Source organism: Salarias fasciatus, chromosome 17 (assembly GCF_902148845.1).
Source record: "Salarias fasciatus chromosome 17, fSalaFa1.1, whole genome shotgun sequence".
NCBI lineage: Eukaryota > Metazoa > Chordata > Actinopteri > Blenniiformes > Blenniidae > Salarias > Salarias fasciatus.
Window position 1 is genome coordinate 18008504 of NC_043761.1, and position 12842 is coordinate 18021345.

The 12842-nt window shown below is 46.6% G+C and overlaps 1 protein-coding gene across 1 annotated transcript in view; it reads right to left on the reverse strand.

Annotated features, from left to right (window-relative positions):
- The window catches only part of sbf1 (SET binding factor 1), a 33237-nt gene extending 27121 nt beyond the window's left edge, over positions 1-6116 (reverse strand). The window contains 1 exon segment of the mRNA XM_030114076.1: positions 5911-6116. Within this exon segment, the coding sequence (XP_029969936.1) occupies positions 5911-5965 (55 nt within the window). The 5' untranslated portion in view covers positions 5966-6116.
- Positions 6117-12842: the final 6726 nt, after the last annotated feature.

Sequence of the window (12842 nt, forward strand, 5' to 3'; positions counted from 1 at the left end):
CTCTTCATGAATCTTATGAGAGTGTTTGCATAAGTGAAACGGAAACAGCATGTTTGTCTCATGGAAAACCCGCAAATGTACAGATTTAAAGCGGCGTGATCGATTGAAACACAAACTGAGTTGATTTTATCTCCACAAACGATGTGCAACCAGCTCCAAGTTCTTCTGCAGTGATCTGAATAACCTTCACTTCTGGAGGGGGGGGGGGGGGGACAGCAGCATACAGAAACACACATCAAGTGAGGTCCGGACCGACGACTGTGCTTTAATCTGTAGGTTCAAACCAATCCCAGGCTACGTGTCAGATTAGAGCGGGCACAGAGGGGGTATATCTGGGGGGCAGATTTTTCTTGTTGGTGTTAGAGAGACAGGCCTGGAGGCCATCTTTACCAACATGACACTCACTCTTCTAAACTCGTGCCAATTATTCTAATTAGACGGCGCTGCAGGATCGATGTGGAGTCAGTCAAGATCACATCCCTGAACCTAATCTCCTGCTCAATGTCAGCGAATCACATGTGTTTATCTGTGCAAGCTTGGTGATGAGTTCAGGCACCCGGCCTCCAACGGGCTAATCCTGACAACCCCCCCGGCAACGACCCCCTATCGTCCAATCAAAGGAGCTCCGGACGCGCTGGAATCACCCCTCTGGGATTTGAACGATTGCTCCCTGGAGCACCAGCGGGGCTAACCGCGAGAGGCACTGACTCAGCCTTTGTCCTGTGAGGGGACAGAGGAATTCTCAGAATTCCAGAGGAACCATCAAAGCAGCGCAGATGAGGGCATCCCTAACAACCACACACACACACTCACACATTATCTCACACAGACACGCACACACTCAGAAAACATGTTTAGGTCTGTGTTTCTGGACTTCACACCCTTCTTAACATGTGTGAAACTGCATCAGAGCAGCGTGCAGCCATCCCGGAGACTGGCACGACAACAGGAAGCGTCATTAGCAATGCACGGTTAAAGTTCCACATCTGTCTCTCCGTCCAAATCTAGGGCAAAGCATCCAGCGTTCTGTTGCCCCCATCCATCCACCCACCCCTCTCGCCTCCCTCCTGGGGTGCAGATCACAGAGACTTAACAGCAAACACACACACACACACTTTGCCAGGAGAAGCTGTAAGACACAGACATGCGTTACGTCTTGACAGCAGAAGTGAGTGCTGACAGGAGCGGTCCTACATGATCGGTTTGTGTAGGGGAACATGAGGAAGAGAGTGTATGCCGCTATCCACACACACACACACACACACTGTTCTGTATCTGTGCATTAGGAATGAGGGAATGAGGGCAGGGTTGGGGCCCTGGGGCCATCGTCTCCCTCATGAATAACAAGCATTCAGCACAGCAGACAGACGGCAGTAATACAACCATATAAACACACACACAGACACACACACACAGACACACACGATTGACATTTTGCACTAAGCTCCTTGTCACAGCAGCTATGTCGCAGTAGGAGCTGTCATGACATTGTTTTATGGTGCACAGTGATAACACGCTGCTATCTTAGAACCGCCGTAGGCCTGCCTCGTGTTGGGTGAAGGTCTGAGAGCTGATGGAAAGTGTGTGTGGCGTCTACCGGTACCGCCTGTCCTACAGCTCACTGTGAAACCACCGTGGGTGAATCCCGCTCTGACCTTTCATATGAATCCAATTTTGCTTAATATCATGAAAATGCATTAATTTGGAAGCAAATTTTTTCCCCCCACCGGTCAGTATGCCAGAAGGGCTCATCACAGGCCGCAGGCCACATGGGGGGAAACGTTACCGTGACAACGCAGCAAACACACAGGGATGGCCACAAACCGGCGAGCAAGCTGTCACAAGCATCAGCACCAAATGGGCGCTGCCGCGACGCGGCGTCGCTCCGTCCCCCCGTGGAAGGCAGATTGTGGGGCTATTCCTGGAGTGTCTGAAAGGCTGCAGCCCTGCTCGGGAGCGCTGGAGGAAGTGGCTGCCCGCAGCCCGGCACTGCTGGCAGCATCGCACTCTCGCTCACACACACACACACACACACACACACACACACACACACACACACACCCTCACATCAACGCGCTCTTTTTTCCCCCTCTGAGCAGCATGCACCATCATGTCTGCGCTCGCAGTCACACTCGGTACTGAAGCACCGGAGAATAAACCAGTCCCAGAAGTCAACGCTGCAGCAGTTGTTTGAACTGGAGCTGTCAGACGAGCCTGAAACCCCACCCACCCCCACCTCACCCTGCGGAGGACATGCAGGACAGAAACAACCGTATGCGGGTCAGTGGCAGGAAGTGCAGGTGCAGCAACCAATCTCGTGCCTCCACAAACTATTAAAAACTGATCTAAATATTGAAGCGATCATGGTAAAACAAAAAAACAAAAAAAAAACTACACAGTTTTTCCATGATTACTGTCTAATAAAGCCAGGGTAGGATTCATTTCCACTTCTTCTGGAATATGCATACAAGTTCTGGCTGTAGAGGTAAATTAATGTCGAGAGACATAAGTCATGAAGACGTAGAGGTAATCAATCAGTCTGCACCAAAACGGACTGTAATCAACAAAATAAACTGACATTGAAAATTTCCTTTCTCCAAAATTCAAACTGCTCATGTTTTAGAAATATCTATTTTATTAAAAGTTGAATTTTTGTGTAAAAGTTCTCAAATCAAGGGAAACATTTTGCATTAATCACATCAGTTTGCACCAAAATCCTGCAGCTGTGACTCACTGATGGTCGAATCTTTCACTTCATTCATTCAAATCTGTATCAATCCATCAATGCTCCAAAGTTGTGAAAACATATAAAAGCATCCTCACATTGAGAGCTGAAATACAGACTGTTGCCAGAGCCTCTCTGTCTCTGGTTTCCCGCCGAGTCTTGTTAATGATGAGCCGATACTGTCTGATGCAACACGGACAACCTGGGTAAACACAGGTGGACGCCCCGCGCGCCGTCTGAGCACCGTCCTCTCATGTTGTGAAGGGCCCAGGCTGCGTCGCTGTCTGCGTGTGTGTGTGTGTGCAGGAGAGAGGCTTGCTAACTGAGCCGTCACTCCAGCCTGAAAACAACCACCCTGCATTCTGTTTAGAGCCACCGCCGCTGTGACCAACACCCTCAAACTGCAGCGCCTCAAGCACACACACACAGCCACAATAGAGTCAGTATGTTCGTGTGTGTGTGTGTGTTTGTGTGTGTGTGTCTCCTCGCTGTCCTGAATGAGACCGCCTCGCACACATAAACCCAACACGCCCCTTTCCTGGTTTTCAGACATGCACAGGAGGGACAATCTGGATTCTCACTCTAAACACAAGTCTCCCTCGGGCCCTCTCTCCGGTTTCCTGTTTGGGCCTCGGACTGTGAATCCCATTGGTCGCCGGCTGCTACACGCAGCGGAGGAACCGCTGTCAAAACACGGCGACGCGTCACGCAGCCGAGCTCCTCAAGAGACCCTTCGCCTGGGAGGACCACGCCCCGGCAACTGTGGACTGGTGCCGACTCTTCCCCGAGCCACAGGCAGCCATGTTGGCTCCGGGCGAGTCCAGCATCTCGGCTGAGCACAATGTGAGCAACCCGACACTGAGGGGGACACAGACGGGAGAGGATGAATGGGAGAGCTGAGGCTCTGCCCTCAAGGCGAGCATCTGCCGGTCCAGAAAGCCGACGCCGGTCCTGCCGCAGGTTCAGGGAGTAAACACCAGCAGAGTGACAGCAGTGCTGAAAAGCTGTCAGTGTCCACGCCTCCCCAGCCTTCCACGAACCAAGTGACAATCACACACACACACACACACACACACACACACACACACACACACAGAAACAGGATGCATGAAATATTTAGACGAGAGAGGAAACTCCAGCGTGCAGCAGAATTCCTGGTATTCTTAGGATCGAGGACCGCTCGTTCTTGTCACAGAGCCAAGCGCTTTCTTTTCCTAGTGGCAGGCGCACCACAGCCGAGGAAAGAAAACGATAACACAACCATACAACTTGTGGCACACATACCAGAGACGGGTCGTGCACTGAGGGAGACTTTCTACCTACGAGCAGATTCTTTCTTTTACTGACAACCTTTTGGTTGTGTTTCAGAGAAGTTGTAAATGGAACAGAAGAGGAGAAGCGAATCGTTTGGATCCATCAGCGCGAAGAAACGTTTGTCTTGATGGGGATATCAGTGACAGGGAGAACTAGTAGGTACATGTCTGAGGGGAGAACAGATAGCAGAAGACGCTGCAGGCTCCCGACGCATGGCCTTATTTACAACAAACCTACGTTATCAGCCGAAGACGTCCTGGAAAAAGCTACTTTGCACTTCAATTTATTAAGCAAAATTTAAAGCATGTTCCCTCGTTGCTTTAGTGTGAAGATAAAGGACCCATACTTCCAGTGAAGTGAAGAATTTGTGCACTCTTATCTGCAGTGTGAGACTATGAGATCCAAATCTTCTCTGTTGCAACACTGATTGATGATGAACTCTTCTAGGAAAAACACACTCTGCATCCACAACACTTCATCTGAGCAAACATTAGAGAAGAAAACTGCATCATCAGACTGAGAGGATGCAATCAGTAAGATTATGACCACAATGATGGACGTCATAGAAAAGATGCTGCAAAGGGAAGGTTTACCAGAAACTCTGCAGCAGAGTCCCATCATCACCCCTTAAGTGTTCAGCTTTTATGAGCTGTGGGAGCCTTGATCCATTAAAGCCACCGAGGCTTTAATGTCTGGTTCCCAGATGCTTTTTACAGGCCTGTTCTGCACCGAGCTGCGTTCAAGGCACCAGCAGAACAGGAAGGAGTGTTTCTGCAGCGTGTGCAGCGTCCACGTTATAACATCCTGCATTCACGCCCCCACCTACTGAAGAGAAAAGGGAGGAGAAAAGATGCAATAAGTGCAATCACGCAACGAAAATAAGAGAGTGATGTACTGGTGCTCTTGCATGATCAGAGTAAAAGCTGCAGCACGGGAAGCTTGTCGTGTTACAATTTGCCTCCTCTGAATAAATCATGGGGCAAAAAAATCCACTCTGAATATAAAAAGACTCCTGCATGTTACAAGTTGCACGCTTTCCCCGGATAGGAGAGTTGAATATTTCATGATTAAACGGGCCATTATACTGCACGGATCTAGGCCAAGGCTCAGGCTAAAGGGGGGAGGAGGGGGGGCTCAGATAACGGTCCAAACCCTGTCCCAACCACCGGAGCTCCGGTCCAAGGGGGCTCAAGGGAGGGGCAAAGCCATCTGGGTTAATCCGCACAAAACGCAAGGAAAACAATCAGCTTCTGGGACTGGGCGAAGCAGCGATCTGCACTCTGTAAAGAGACGCTGTAAATGAGGTCCAGGTGGAGATCAGCGGGGCTGTCGCCGTCTGACTGTCCCGAGCAGCCGCAACACTGGCGAGCCCCGGGGCAGCCCCCGCTCCGGGTCCAGCCGGGACATGTCGAGGACCAGAGAGGATGGAACACTGAAAGGAGCTGATAAATCCGTCTTAGGTCCCAGCCGACCAAACAGCCAGCACCCCCGCCGCCCACCCCCCTCAGCTAGCCCGGCTAGCATTAGCTCCTAGCCACTGAAGTTAGCCAAAGTTTGCTGTCAACACAGAGAAATTCTCTACTTTCACGGAGATAAAACGTGTTTAAAAGTTGAGGGCCGTGCAGGAAGTGTCCGTTCAATGTGCTCCCAAAACAGAAAAGCGTGACACCAGCCGAGAGCTCCTCTTTCCAGTCCACTAATCCCGTGGGGCCTGCGCGACCCCGGTCTCGAGTTGACGGTTAGCCGGCGGCTGAAAGCGCCGAACGCCGCTCGGCTGTGAGCGGCGGCCCGGCCAGTCCCCGCCTCCCTCCCCGCCTCCTGTTTACCCACTGAGGCTGGAGCTAGCGGAGCAGGCTAACCGGAGCACCCACCTCGCTTGTCGAGGTCGTAACCGACCACGACGAAGTAGTCCGCGAGCCGGGCCATGGCGGAGCTCACGGCGACGAGCCTTTCTTGCTAATTCCTCTCGTGGTTTCGCCGTCGATAGTCCATTCACGTCCTGCCGGCGACAGACACATGACGGGCGACAGTAGCATCCTTCCAGCTGCACCCCGCCGCCATACTGTCAGTGTGCCCGGCCCTGACAGCGGAGAGCCGGAGTCTGCGCACTGAGGGACTTCCAGGGAGGGGCTGCCCGCCCGGCCGCCCGGCCGGCCGGCGGAGGAATGTCCCGTGTGGGGAGCCACACCAGCCCAGGGGCCAAAAGTCTGACCAAGCCCGATAATAAACCCACTGAAGGGACCCACAAAAATCCAGACTTCCAGACTGTGAAGAAGTGTTTTTAACAACCTGCTGCAGAGGGTCACAGTCAGTCCAGGTTCACATCCAGGCCCGTTTCAGGAATGCCTCCAAATGGATCAATTAATATATCAAGATTTACAATTTAGTTATTTTTCTATAAATGTGTTCTTAAGGTTCTGTTTCCTGCTGTTTGGGTAATTCTTCCAATATAAGGTCAGTGTTTCAAGTGAAAATGGATAATTTTTGCAATTAAATTTCATTAAAGTTTTGTTTACGCAGCAACATTTTGAAAATTAAGTCTGTTTATACTGAAACTGCAGAAACTTTGAAAACTATGTAGTTTTAATGAAAGGCCACAAATTGATCTATTTTTCCTCTAACGGCTACAGGAAGTTGCAATGTTGGATCGCAACAATGAATTTAAATTCAACAAATCTCCTTGAATTCCGCACAACCTTTTGTCGAGTTGCGGTGAGGTCCAAAGTTGTGTCTTCAGTGACTCCGAGTGCCGTCATCTTGTAAACGTACACCTGAAATACAATGGAAGTTTTCTCTAACTTGATCCTAACTGAAGCTGATCAAGGCAGGATGCACATTAATGAGTCACCAGTCCATCATAAGACTAATACGAAAAAAACAATGTTGATTTCTCCATTAGATATTATTTCATGGTTGAATAGATCTTGAAAAGAGATCAGATCCTCCTGTGGTTTTTTTTTTTTTTTTTTTTTTCTGGAGTTAGCACAAACAATTGGAAGGAAGCAATGGTTCCAAAGCACATCTGAAGCCAAAACTGCAATCTAGCGATTAACTGAGTGCTTAATCTTTAGTTTTCTTAAAGCCCAAACTGCTTATGTTAATGGAAAACGTCCCTTTAAAATGTCACTGCAGTAGCTTTGGCCAAACTGCTTGTGCTGCAATGAACCGTGTTTCTGCTGCCAGATCATTTCCCATCATCCTGCTGGGCTGCAGCCCGCCGAGGCCGTGGCTGAAGACTGCAGAGCGGCGACAGCGCTGTCGCCTTGCAGCGTTGCAGAGGGACCACCTCACATCCTCGTGGCCCGTCCTTGGCTGCTAACGCCACGGCGGCCTCCAGAGAATTCCAACGCTTCCTGCGCCCCGACCTTTGACCCGACGTGCTTATCACTCTCTGGCCGCGAACAATCCCGAGCACGAGACGTCACATATTTTCTTGAAGAGCTTTGTTTTCCTGACACTCGGTTAAAGACTCACGGTTATCTGTGACTCTGGGGGGGCGGACTGGACGGAGCGTAGCTGCTCTTTGATAAACGCCACTTCTGACAAGCAAAACTGTGTTACCAGCAGATAATACGAGCGAGTCGGTTTGTGAATACGCTGCGTTCTTTAGGGAGTCATGCTCAGGTCACTACTCTTGTATCGAGTCCTACAGTTCGCTGTATCTTCAAACAGTTGACAGGCTGCTGCTGTGAGTCTCTGCTCATCACAAGGCTGCACACACTTCTGTGAGATAAACCAGCAGTCTGCAGAAGAGAAACGACAGGTCGAGTTTTGGTGTACAGTTTCAACCACAGAGCTTGTCGTGGTTAACTTTCAGTTTAATGTGATTTTTACTAATTTGACATCTTTGACTTGGCGGGCCAGCAGACTCGCCGGCGTCCCGCCACTGATTCTGTTCCACGCTCTGCAGGATGCAGTCGCCATGTGACTTCCTGTGATCTGCTCAGCACCAGGAAGTGGTTTTAGGGCCCGGTGCACGGCGCCGATCTTCACTGGGATTCTCCTACAGTCGGCTTCGCCTCAGCTTCACTAGAAATCGCTTGGCTGGGCAGGTGTAGCAGCCAGCCGTGATCCTCTTCCTCCGCCGGGCCACACTTCACTGCATCCAGCTTTGTAGTGATGAGAAATGTAGAGAATCACACACACATACACAGCCGGGACCGTCCTGCCAGGATGTCTGTGGTGTAATTGGAGCCGCTCTGTGTTTGCATACTGTGTCAAAAGACTGTGTACGGTAAACTGCACAGCCTCCTGATTTGCAACTACTGTGTTTTGACTCAAAACACCCGATATGTGTCTCGTGTTGTGAAACGATCGCTGTGTGCTGAAAGGAAATTTATACTGTCATGTAATGCTTGATAAACTTTTGTAACTATGAAGATGCTGACTTCCTGAAATACATTTTTGCACGTTCATTCAGGTGTATCTTTAATGTCTTTCTGCCTCTGATCCTGTCACAACTGAACAGTTCCAATTTGAGGAAGTATGCGGCATCGTTTTTACCTACAACCAACAGATAAAGAAGGGTCCCAATGGAAGCAGCACACGTTGAGACGTAGCCAGTATCTCCCACAATGCAGCTGGGCAGTGATTCATCACCGTGAACGGCCTTGCAGAGCGACGTGGCAACGGTAACCCGGGCTTCCTGTTATCAAATCTGTGACCTCCAAACTCAGACTGGAGGATTCTGTTTCAGACGGAAGAAAAAAGAAGAGCTCATACGTTTAAGCTGGGCTTTGCTGCGTGCACTCAGCATTAAAGTGGAGCAAAGCTGCTTTAAAGGTTTTTCTTTTTGTGGTAGCCGGTCAAATCGACTAAAAATAAACTTAGATAACTGTGAGACGATCAGAGTTCTGATCGATGTCGCTTCAGTTTCATCGTTTCCAGCATTTCTTCCATTTCGATGTGAACAGACATCATTTTTAAAACGCTGCAGTGTGAATTCCAAAACTTTTCTGAAAGGAAAACATAAAAATGATGTGTTTCACACTAAACGTTAGGGTGAGTTTGTGAGTTTATGAGTGTTTGGAAGTTAAAAGCAGCAGAAAGCCGACTTTAACGGCCTGACAGACAGACGAGCTTTAGTCAACATTAATCTGAAGGGACAAGAGGATTTCACATCTTTCAGCAGATTTACCAAATAAAGCTAAAAGTGCAGAAAACAACAGAAGCTGCAAATCAAATGAAAGATGCAGTTCTTTGGTTGGTGTGTTAAAATGTCAAAGATTTTGGCTCATTTGGAGGGGGAGGAACATTTAGCGTGTCATTCAAAGATCGACACCGTTACTATAATGTTCTAGCTGAGATCACACTGTGCTGCATGTGGACTGAAATGAGTCAGATGAAGATGACGATGAAGCTCTTTCACAGCCGGGTTTTCCCCTGCAAGGTCCAGCATAGTAGCGTAATTATCTAGTAATTCCTTTAGTTTAATTTCACATATTTCATAAAATGTATTTGTTGCTTTCTTCAGATCAACTGTTTTAAAAACATGTTTTACCTGAAATCAGAATGTGGAATATAGATAATGACCTTTAAATCTAAGGAAATGATGCAAAATAGATGCGGTATCGGGGTATTGACATTTTTACATCCGCCTGCTCATCGATTGGTTTGCACTTCTGCTTAGCGAGATGAGTGTAACCACAATATGAAGGAAGTTGGTCAGTCGGCACAGAACACCACGCAACCTGAAATATGCCAGTTAATGCGGCCGGAAAGCACAATGCTCAACATGCACACCGTGATCTGAGCAAATATTAGCTCTCTTAACGGGATCTCATAGGGTAGGACTCTAATTCTACAAGGATCTGCTGCTATATGAATAAAGACACTCAGCTCCACTGTAGATCAATTTTTGAAGAGGTTTATTTTTGTGAAAAAATCAACACGGAAGATTTTTTAGCTGGAATTCATGAAGCAAAAAGAAAACTTTGAGCTCAAGTCTAATAATAATTTCATTAACAGACACTTTTGAGAACCAATTGTAGTATAAGTGTATAACAGCACGTATATAGATATTTTCTGTCTTTTTTCTCCATTTTTTTCTAGCTGTGCCTATCAACGTGAAAGAAATAGCTGATTCTGACATATTTCTCAATTAGTAAAAATCCTCTTTTTAGAGAAGGTGTGTGTGAATTGTTCATTTTCTACTGTCAACATGAACATTTGGTTGGACATGTCTTCATGGTACACTGATCTCTTTCACATCTGCGTCTTACAATCAGAAGGCTGTTACAAGGAATCTCAAGCAGCTTAAATTGTGCAAAACAAGCAAAATGCTATTTAATTATCGTCGCTTACAGGAAAAAAACATGTGCTGTAACACTGACATCAGTTTTTTTTACACTAAAACAAATGAACATCCTCAAAGTGAAACCATCAATAAACCAACATAACAATGAGAAAGACAGGAACAATTATAAACAAAAAAGATGGAGTTTATGGATTTTTAGTGAAATCCGGGAACTTTCTGCAAGGTTTGCCATGCAATACCACTTCCTACCACTAGATGGTGGAGTGAGTTACTTGCGCGCTGTGAGTTTTTCTTCAGAGTGGAAGAAAATGTGGTCAAGAATTGAAAAAGTAGACAAGATCAGCTACAACTAATGGAAAATAATTAAAGCTAGGGTCGACGATCTTGGAAAACTAGCATGTAGCACGAATGTAGCATCTCCCAAGGCTCCGCCCAGCTCCCACCCCATTGGAGGAGCTCCCGTTGGCAGCGAACGCACTGGACGCAGAAGCGCCACTCACACAGAATTTGTGATCGCCTCCAGTGTTATGAACCTTTCTGACTGCCGCACACAACGCACATAGGAGCGCAGCGCGCCGCTCCGCTTTGTTCTATTTTTCACGCGAGCAGCGAGAGCGCCTTGGCAACGCGCTCTGAACCAGGGCCAGTGCACGCCATTGAAATGTACGCGCAGGGGGCTGGTAGAACGGCGAAGGGATTTGATTGGTTCCTGAAGAGCGGTCCGCGCCTTCCGATTGGTCGGAGTTTTTACTGTCCTTTGGCTGCTACTGTTGTCAGATTTTTTCCGCACCCTTTTCCGTCCACATAATGTATTGACTTCTCCCAGGGGGCAAGGAGCATTTCACTCAGTATGACTAAAAGTGCTTTTGGACAACATCGTCTACCCGAGCTTTAACCGGAAGATACCGGAAAGGAGTCGAATTAAGATAATTAACTTTTGATGAAACATTCATAAGTTTTTTTTATTTTATTGAAGACTTAACTGTATATTTTCGTGTTTGGATTTTGTAATTACTGCTGAATGTGTTGGACAGATCCTCTTTGAAAGAGAGATTTTTGATTTCAATGGCATTTTGCTGTTTCAATTAAGTTTTTAAATAAGTAAGTTAAATTAAAATCAATAAATAAATGAATGAATGAATGAATCAATCAATCAATCAATCAATAGATAAATAAATAAATACAAGAATTGAAAACTGAGGAACTACAGTAGCCACCTGGTGATGACTTACTCTTAGTGTGGTTACCGAAACATGTGTGTCTCCAGTTAAACAAACTTTAACTGCATTCTGCAGTTCTTGCATTACTCAATACACCATCTTGTGGTGAAAACTCGTATTGCAAGACTAAATGGACTGGAAAACTTAACAACTTTGGCAGAAATGCCAACAAAACATTGAAAAGCTGAGTGTACTTTTGTCTCATTGGAGTGATTAGTTAGGCTACTTTAATTCTACTGCTGTCAATTTTAATTGCGATTAATCCATTGAGGTCTGCCAATTGGGTCAAAGATAAGAACTAGAGGATAATTGTGTTTTTCCTGACATTGGGACTGATTTATGAGGATTAGATTCTTCATTGCAATTAATCTCAACTTTAAAAAAGTTAATTGTTGACAGTTCTCCATGAATTAATCACGATTAATTGCGATCAATGCGATTAAATTGTGATCAATGTGATTAAAACTGACAGCACTATTTAATTCACAATATTGTATAGAGCGAGTTAGAGAGTTAGGTTAGGGAGTCACTTTATTAATCCCAAACTCTGAAATTCCGGTGTTGCAACAGCATCAGCAGAAAGCAAACAAACAATAAAAATCTCTCTCTATATGTATTATATATATATATATATATATATATATATATATATATATATATACACATGGTGTATGTGTGTGTGTGTATATATATATATATATATATATATATATATATATATATATATATATATATATGCACACACACACACACACACATACACCATCATATATGTTTACATATACACACCCGCACATACATACACGTGTGTGTGTGTGTGTGTGTGTGTGTGTGTGTGTGTGTGTGTGTGTGTGTGTGTGTGTTTTGAGAATCTCAAGGTTTACAGTCGTAATAGAGGTTAGTTTGTGACTTACTCTTAGGTATGCACAAAAGTTCCATTCCTCATTAAACTGCTGCCATTCTTTTTTTTTTTTTTTTGAAGTTCCTCACCTCCTTTTGCCTTTTTTCCCACCATGGAATTCAATCCCTCATTTGTCCGCAGCAGCGTCCCTTCAGCTCTGTCCTCCCACACACTCCCCCGGCCTGGTGAGCGGCCATGCCAAACAAACTGGGCCGAGACAACAAGGCGTTTCAGACAATCCCGACTGCACATCGTCCCAAACAGGCCCGGCTGCCGGGGGCAGTGGGAAAGCGCTGCCCGCTGAGTCCTGCAGCATTGTTGTATAACACGAGTGCAACATGAAGTTTGTTTTTGCAGCTCCAGATGAATGTTTGACTGATATTTGTTTGGCATTCTGGGCTGATCAGACTGAGTTTCATGGGAAGC